The sequence below is a fragment of the Melopsittacus undulatus genome, chromosome 1 (assembly GCF_012275295.1).
Source record: "Melopsittacus undulatus isolate bMelUnd1 chromosome 1, bMelUnd1.mat.Z, whole genome shotgun sequence".
Classification (NCBI taxonomy): Eukaryota; Metazoa; Chordata; class Aves; order Psittaciformes; family Psittaculidae; genus Melopsittacus; species Melopsittacus undulatus.
In genome coordinates, this window is record NC_047527.1 from 61,262,308 (window position 1) to 61,271,212 (window position 8,905).

An 8,905-nucleotide genomic window follows, 5' to 3' on the forward strand; every position below is an offset into this window, starting at 1 on the left:
CAACACATAAAAAGCATTTGTATGCAGCCATTCAGGCCAACACCTCAAGGCTGTTAAGAGAAACCAGAATGAAGAAAATTCCTAATGCGAGAACTACTGTAATTTCCTTTGCTAACCAAGATAACTACAGCCATATTCTGACTGCTGTGAGATGATGTCCAAAACAACACATTAAGAAACAGAGGGATTGTACTTGGAAAGCAAAATCCAAACTGATGAAACTTGAACATACATGACCTTACAAACCCCATCTTGAGCTTCATTTTATGTCTTAATAATATGCTTGGTATTATGTCTTACAGGTCAATCAAATAAGGGAAATTTTAAGTACTATTATAGCAGGTATGTTGATAACTAAATATTCCAGAAAGTCTCCACATTCTGTGAAGCAGCATTTTCAAGATACTTCTTTGTGATTTAAGGCATTTAGAGTGAAGTTGCAGCTTTCAGGTGGTGTTTTTTCTATGGTGCTCCAGTTTAATGTGGAGGACTTTATGAGCAAAGAACTAGAAATATCCACAATAGTACAATAGTATGTCAGTGATATGTTTGACAGATCACTATACAATAGTACACTAGTGATATGTTTCACAGCTAAACATTTCACTCATATATGTCAGAACATCTCTGCCACTAATCTTAGTTAATACCATTTTAAAGTCTGCGTATTTTCAGTGTTTGTAGTGGGTGATACTGTCAAGATGCAAGACTACTAAAATTGAGTTCATAGGATTTCCATAAATAAAACCAGTCATCTTTCATCTAATTTATTTAAGTTCCAATTTTTTTTCCAATTCCAAATAAAAGCTAAATACAAGTTTTAAACAGGTAAGCACTAGTTTTATCCAAAGGGAGCAGGCTTATGCAGTTTTACTCCAGTAAAGTACTCAACCCTTAAGCAGAGCCTTCTTTGTCATCAAAACTATACAGTAGTCTTCCTTTTATCATTGCACAATCTTAAAATGTTCTGTCAGAACCAACTTTTGACACTCCAAACACTATTTTACATTGTTTTATAACATCTATTCCAAAAGAAAAAAGAAAAAAACAAAAAACAAAACAAAAACCTCAATGGGTTTTCCGTAAGAAATGTTTTAGAAACCAGTATTTCCTGCACAGTTCACCTGCACGTTTACAAGTCTCAACTCTCAAGAAAAAATAATCCTCTACCAACATTGTTTCTGCAGCTATTATTTTACTTTATTTTTAGCTGCTTTAGCAACTTCAGACTCCAGGTCTGCCTCATCCATACAAATGCACTCAACTTGAAAGAATACTTCATATAGTTATACAGCAACTTGGGGAAAGAGATACAAAACAAAAGTGCCAGTAAACTTAGACATGGCCCAGCAAAATAAAAGAGGCAAGAAATGCCTACACATTAAATGAGATGCCTTTTTTTTTTCTAAAGACAGATTTCTTTCCCACATTTACTTCCTATTGTAATAGCCACTTTTCTGTTCATTAAAATGATTGATAGTGCTCTTTGATACAATCATTAACAGCAAAGCTGTAAGGCTTTTATACCCATTACATTCACTTCTCACCCTCCGAATACTGATGGTTAACATTACAGATGTTAGGGGGCATGACCAGCACAAATGGGAACACCACCACAAATGATCACCTTGTGCTTTCAGATACATTTGTTTCAGTGTACAGTCCCTTCACATTTTACCAAGATGCTGATGCAGTGCAGAAGGTGCAGAGCATCCTCTCTTTCACAAGGTCCATGCAGAAAACATCTAAAAAAAATTGTAAAGTTCTGAGATACAAATGATAAAAATAATCCAGGATGATCAAGGTTCACAATGTATAGTGTTCTGAACATGAGTCCATTTTCTTCTAAATTCTGAAAGAATAAAGTGGTGAGGAAAGTGAAAATCCACTGCTGCATTCTGTGATCTTCCCCATTTTGCTGGCCAGAACCTTACTCTGGCATGTAAGGACGGAGGTGATCCTCTATGGTACCAACTGTCCAGTGAGTGAGCTGCTCCTGTGGCAGGTACAGGCAGATGCTGCATAACTTGAAGATTGTAGCTTTGTTTTTTGGAGTCTAAAGGCAAAGACAAAAATCTATTAAACATGAAAGTTAACTCAAGACTAATATGCAGATGCCCAGCAAACTCAATCCTTAGGTTGCCGCTGGTTGCGGAAGAATAATACGGACATTTAAAAGCCACTGTTTCACTTGTATGAACAGCCTGAACTCTCTATTAGGCTGACATCTAATACCTGAAGTATTTTCACTATTCTGTTCATTCTTCACTTGAATAATTTTTATAGTATCACCCAAGTTAAGCCATTTTTTATTTTTTCCAAACCACTGTTAAACCTATTTTAGACCTTATTTTTTAATACAAACCCTTTAAATTAATTGTGTGAATGCATCTGTGGCTCACAGCTCGTTTCTGTACATATTAATCCTATTTATAGCACAAGTTTCCTTTGAGACTGTTGAAATTCAAGCATGAATGCATGAGCAACTTTTCTACCTCAGTATTTTGCAGCAAGATCACTGATATTCCGCAGACGAAAAAGCATTTTGTGGTTACCTGCAAGTGCTGTCTGTCAATGAAGAGAAACACTGACTGGTTAGGGTTGTTGACAACAATTCCAGTCTTGTCCTTTCGGCTCAGAACATGCAGAAACTGTTTTTCATAGTCACCGTGATGAAATTCAAACTTGGCCTGTGTTGTGTGAATGAGGGGAATAAAATATTTAGGAAATTAAAGCTCACACTTAACCAACTGATTTCCTCCCACCTGGAGCTTTACAACCACTTCTGTTTCTTTCCTTCTCCCACCTATGAAAAGCAGAACCTGGGGACCATAGAGACAACAGCACACTTGACTCTTGGCACAATTTAAAGAATTCCCAAGTTTCTTTCTGCGAACACTGACATCAGTTATTGCAATGACGTACTAATAATTCAAAGGTACAACTTCAACTGCATTTACAAATCTGGATTTAGCTTGTTGTGGCAGAACATCCTGGTGCATCAATAATACAGCACATTGCTTCATACTACTGCAGAACTGGCACAGAAAATGCATATAACTGTTCAAAAAACTGAATGCAAACAGCTAAAGTTAGCTATTGAAAAGAAAATTAGTCTAAAATGTTTGACATTTATTTCAAGGTAAAATCATACTTGAAGAATTCAATCTATCTCAGATTCTCTTTAATAAAATACAGTAACTTGAGATACTCTGAAAATCTTAATGACGCCATCATATTTAGACAAAGATTCAACTGTACTAAAAGCCACATACTAACACAACTCATGCACCTGCAAATACACCATTTGCAAAGGTCCTTCAGTCACACAAACTTTGGAAGTGCTAAAAAAACAGTGCATAAAGATGGAAACAGAATTTGGCATACAAAACACTGCTTCATAAACAGAGAGCACACTTTAGCATCTACAGAAGATGCATAACTTGCCAATGAACTGGTTAAGAAGAGAGTACTTATTCTCCCCTTCAAGTGTGAGTTACTGAATGAAGTTAAACAAAAATAATTACCTGAACAGGCCTAAAGGATTCATCAGATCCCTTCCACCGAGAAAACAGGAGACAGACTATCTTCTCAATATCATTACGAGGCCAAAGAATGAAGTCCATCTCCTGGGTACAGCCGATCACATCCTGTAAGTAGCAAGGTTCTGTACTTAGATTCCCTCCGTTAGTAAAAAATACAGACCAGAAATTTATCTACACAAGCACACAACTGAAAGGTGGTATTTATTACCATATTTGTGCAATGCTCCAGTTGTATTACTCATAGCCCAACTAAAAGCCTTCCTTACCTTCCACTGAAATTTAGTATCAGGATCCAGTTAACATAAATTCCCTTTTAAGGAACTTTTAAGAAAACATTCGCAAAGACTATCTTCCAATACTTGTAATGAAAAACCATTTAGCTCTGCAGCAAGAGCTGTTGCAAGAATTAACACTATACCTAAAGAACAAGGATAGCAAGAAGATATAATTCCCTAGGCATAGTTGAATAAGATAGATGAAGGGTAAAGCTTGAGCACTATGTATTTAAACAGACTTTAAGAAAACATACGCTGCTACCCTTCAAAACAGACCCCATAAACACAAGACCACAAAATCCTCATGCAGCAAAAAAGACAAAAAAAATAGCCTTAAGAGCCACAAAGAGCAGCACAATATTGAAAATGGTAACTCAGCAAGTGTAAAGAGGAACTTTACCCTGCGCATAGACTGGTAGCGGGGTGCATGAAGCTGTACTACATCCTTCTGCAGAAGCTCTAAGGAACTTTCCAAAGAATAGCTGGAATCCCGCACACCTTTCAGGATATTTTCTTCATAATTATTGGTCATGACTGGTATTACTTCAGACACTTCAAAAAGCGCTGACTTTTTCTTCTGAAAGAAGCACAGGTTACATGAAGATTATAATTCTTTCTACGCAACCACAGGTAAGAATTTGGCAGGATTAGTGATTTTCTGTTAGCATTCACATCTGAAGTGCACATCACATCAATCAGGACTTTGACACAAACACTAAAATGTACATGCAAAATTTTAGAAATTAAAGAGAATCAGTGCAGCAACCTTTATTAAAAAGAAATAACATGGCTTTTATAGTCTCCAAAGATGCAGATTTACATTACCATCTTGCATACAATAAAGCTGTATCTAAACGTGAACATAACTGCCCTTTTATTATGTAAATACTTTACTTCAGGCTGACCAAGAGTCCCCTGCACATCAAGCAACACTTTTTTTTCCCCTTCACAATACTTTAAAGCTGGCCTTTTATGAAAAGGGAAGTCTTTCAAAGCCACATTTGGTAACTGCGTGATCAAGGTCCAATCTGAAGTTAGCTGTAAGTCATAATCTTAGGAGAACTATTTTGATTTGCTAAGTAACTTTTATAATCACTACAAATATCTCAGTCTCTCTCAAGCAAGGCAAAAACATCAGGGAATTAGGAATAAGTTTCTGCTGCATGAAAAATTGCTTAAAGTCGTATATCTGCTTCTAACAGCTATACAATATCTGTTATAGCTTACAGCTCATGAGAAGTCTTGACCTATTTAAGAACTACATGACAGCAAAGCATATTTTATCAAATAACCCCCCAAGCCCCTGGCCAGAACATACATAATGGGCAACTATGTGACAACCAAGCTAGGCTGAGCTAAACTCCTACTTTAATCAAACTGGCACTGATGGACATCTTCAGTTCACTATAAGCAAATTCTGTAGGATTCAAAACAGGCATCTGCAACTAATTTCTACAAAGCAACCACAAAGTACTATTAATGCTCCAGCTGAAACCATTACAGTCATATCATCTGAGAAAACCTAATTGTTACTACTGCTTAAACATTCACATTTCTTCCTATTTCTGTGACAGTACTAGGAAATTACATTCCACTATATCCATTTGTTTGCAGTAGAACTGAAGAACAAAAGCAAACTGAACTTAAGAATTAAGTAATTTTTTCAATTAAAGTTCAGAGAACAATCATCACTAAAAAGCACACAGCTATTAAAGCAAATGCAAAACCTATACATTTGAAGGGATTAAACAATTTCGGTGTTCATCTACATGCACTTCGTGCATGATGAACTCTGCTACCATTTGCTTCTATCTTCACTTCCTCATAATTTGTTCCGCACATTCTCTTACTACAAGCACCTACATTTCTTCACCATCTGTGGACGGAAACTCTCCTAAAACTGCGGGTCTATAGTTAGCCTTAGAAATATCACCAGGCTCCCCACCCTGGCCCACACACACAGCATTCAGGAGCAGCAAAAGCAGCCAAGCAAGGACTTCCTCTTTTGCTTCCTCACTCCCTTTCAAAATGGTAGCAGCAGCTTCACATATGCCTGCACATTTGGGCCACTTCAATATTGCATTTCGCAACCCTTCCCTTCAACTGCCAGATCGGCCCTTCTGTTTTAACCAGATGCATAGTTACTTTAGCAATTGAACCAACCAGATCTCCCTTTTCAATTCAACTGCTCACAGCCAGCAATTACACAATCCAAACTCCAATTAGGCTCAATACATTACAATATTAACTTTGAAAAACCTTTACCCAATTCGGAAGTCATCAAGTAATCATTTAACGGGGCACTGGCACCTCTACATTACAAACCTACAAATATGTGAAAAGCCAAAATGACAAACATAAACTAAATAAATATGGTAATTAAAAAAGAAATCATAAAAAAAATGCAATCTATTAAGGATAAACTGTAAGATGCAATCGGGCAGCAAGACTTTACACAGCATCGTTAATATCCATCACAACAGCCAATACCGCATGAAAGATTAAAACTAAGTTACCTTGTCTTTGAACACAAAGGCAATGTACATCTTGAAGTCAAACTGGTCAGCTAAAGATTCTTTTTTCTTTCTAAGCTGAGCACGAAGTCTGTTCAGAGCTTGTTTCTTCCGGGAGTTTGGGTCCCCCATTTTGTAACACAGGTGGTACTAAAGCCTTTGGAAACTGTCGCTAAACTATGGGCACCTTTTCGGAAGACTCAAGTACAACAGAAACAAGTCGTTTGATTCCTGCTAATATGACTAAACAGATAAAACGCTAATGTAACCCAAAACCGCACCTCAGGCAATATTTTACGAAAATGGCCTTTCGGAGGGGTCAAGGAACCAAGTAAGTAGTTGTCCAGCCATGGCTGGAGAAGGGATTTTACAATAAACCAAGAAGAAAAACCCCTAAGAATTTTGAAGACAATTTAACAGTTTAGCTGCAGGAATAAGTGGGCAAGAAAAAAAAAAAGAACCAGCAAACAAATGTTATCACAATTTATGTGTACAATAAAAAGCAACTGGCACAAGCCCAATCCATGGGGAGGGGGGTACTTTTGCTCTGCTTACAAAAGAAAAAAAAAAGTGAAGCTGAAATTACAAATTGCGTTTTACCCCAGCCAGATCCATGACTCTGATTATTATTATTCTCAGCCTTCCACTACTGCTATGTTGCCCGCCTTATTTTTTTCCCCCCTTCAGAATTATTACACTTGGTGGAGAGCAGAGAAAAGGGTGCAAAGGACGACTGCACATCCTAGGAGGTACATTTCTCTGCCAACAACAAAATCAGCTACAGACGACACAGTGATGGCTTGCAGGTGAGCAAAGAGAAAAAACAGCGGACTCATTTCTAACTTCATCCTGCTCATCATCAGGCACATCACTGACCTGCGGCTGCTGCTGCCAAAGAGAAGAGGGCTCATGATGGCCATAGACGAAGGGCGGGCAGGGGTTTAAGGGACAGTATTATCTCACCTAGAGACTAAAACTCAAATTAGTGCCCCAAACCCAGGCTCCTTACCAGTGGGAGAACCCTATATCCCCCAGCACCTCACACACTTCCTGGGCTGCTGACGCCCCGCGGATCCTTCTCTCTCAGCTGCTGCTGCGGCTCAACAGCGAGCACGGTTAGCCGAGGCTGTGCATGGCCAACGCTTCTCGCTTCTCCTTAGGCCTCTCCCTACACAGAGTGCCAGAGGCTGCAGCAAGCAGGCGGGCGGCCCGTGCCCAGGGCGGCGGGACACGCCGCAGGAGGACGGTGTCTCCCCTCTCACTTCATGGTCACGACTTGGGAAACATGGGAGAGTTTTGCTCCTGCTTTTCTCGCAACACAGGTTTTTGGTGTCAAATTTTTGAGAGGTTTAAAAAACAAAAAATAAAAACCTGCAACTCTAGGTTGCAATTTTAAACCTCTAAAACACCCTCCCCCCAAAAAGTAAAACCCCAATTTTCAAGTTATTTTCCTCCTCTCTCCAGACATTTTTTCCCCACCCCTGGTGTTTGATTAGTCGGGGTTAGTAAGTTTTTAGGTTAGGAAATTCGTCGGACCAAGTTAAGGAAAGGGAGGAAAAAAGTATTCCCCCCTCCTCCTCTTGTGAGGAAAGGAAAAAAGGAAAACAAAACCAAAAAAGCAACCCCTCCCAAAACTTCTCCCCCTCACTTAGGCAAGGAACTGAGAGACTGAGACAAGAGACCGAGCCCGTGGCCCGCTCGCTACCCGCAGCCGGCGGGCGCAGGAGGAGCAGTGGAGGCGGCGGCGCTGCTAGCAGCACGGAGAGGAGCCATGTCAAGATAAAGCCACGAAGCCGCGGAGCCCCGCCATGCCTGCTGCAGTAGACACGGTGACCGGGCCGCCCGCTCTGCCGCTGCGCAGCCCCAATCTGGTCCCCATAGTCTAGCTCAGCGCCCCGGTGCCGGGGAGTGGGGAAATGGTGACGGAAAGAGAAAAAGGAGGAGAAAGAGGCGACGGCGGCAGCAGCAGCGGAAGGAGGAGGAGACGGCGACGGGTCCCTGCGCTAGTGGCTCCTACGGAGAACGGCGGGCATAGAGATCCCGGAGCGGCGGATAGGGATGGCCGGAAGACGGATGAAAGAGCTAAGGCGAGCTTCTCTTCTCCCAGGCGGTCCGGGGACGTCCCCGAAGGCGGCTGGCAGGAGTGAGTGGCAGCGCCGCGGTGTGCCCCGGTAGCTCGGCACGGGAGCGAGCGCGGAGAGGAGCTGCGCGGCCGGCACCGACCACTCAAAATGGCAGCGCCTGAGTCACACAGGCACCGCCCTGCCCGCACAGCGCAGGCGAGTTCTGCCGGCGCGTACCAAGAGCTCCAGTCCCCGAGGTGGGGATAGCACACAATGGACTCCTATGCTTCGGGCAGTAAGGTCCAGCGGTAGCTTTGCTAGCCGTGCGAACGCCTTTTCGGGGCAAGCAGAGAGCACACCGAAGGGCAGAGGACCCCCGAGCCGTCCTCACGATAAGAGTTGGGGTTGCACCTCCGTGCTCCTTCCCCCCGCCACTGCCACGCCCCGTGTCATCCCCCTCGTGCGCCATGTGACGCCGGGTGGACAAGGACCCGGATGGAGTTGCACAA

The 8,905-nt window shown here is 41.5% G+C and overlaps 1 protein-coding gene across 1 annotated transcript; it reads right to left on the reverse strand.

The window, feature by feature from the left end:
* Positions 1-751: 751 nt before the first annotated feature.
* C1H6orf62 (chromosome 1 C6orf62 homolog) lies at positions 752-8,575 on the reverse strand. Its single transcript, XM_005153433.3, has 5 exons — positions 6,337-8,575; positions 4,221-4,397; positions 3,528-3,650; positions 2,556-2,690; positions 752-2,056 (listed from the first exon to the last, which is right to left on the reverse strand). The coding sequence occupies exons 1-5, from the start codon at positions 6,463-6,465 to the stop codon at positions 1,931-1,933; spliced, it is 690 nt and encodes a 229-aa protein (XP_005153490.1). The 5' UTR covers positions 6,466-8,575; the 3' UTR covers positions 752-1,930.
* Between the last annotated feature and the right edge of the window lie 330 nt (positions 8,576-8,905).

What these genes read in the sequence shown, in the direction of transcription:
- C1H6orf62 (XM_005153433.3), bottom strand. Translation starts at nt 6,465, where the DNA reads ATGGGGGACCCAAACTCCCGGAAGAAACAAGCTCTGAACAGACTTCGT. An exon ending in CCTTTGTGTTCAAAGACAAG is followed by an intron (nt 4,398 to 6,336) that starts GTAACTTAGTTT and finishes TGCTTCTTTCAG; the next exon opens with AAGAAAAAGTCAGCGCTTTT. An exon ending in GCTACCAGTCTATGCGCAGG is followed by an intron (nt 3,651 to 4,220) that starts GTAAAGTTCCTC and finishes TGCTACTTACAG; the next exon opens with GATGTGATCGGCTGTACCCA.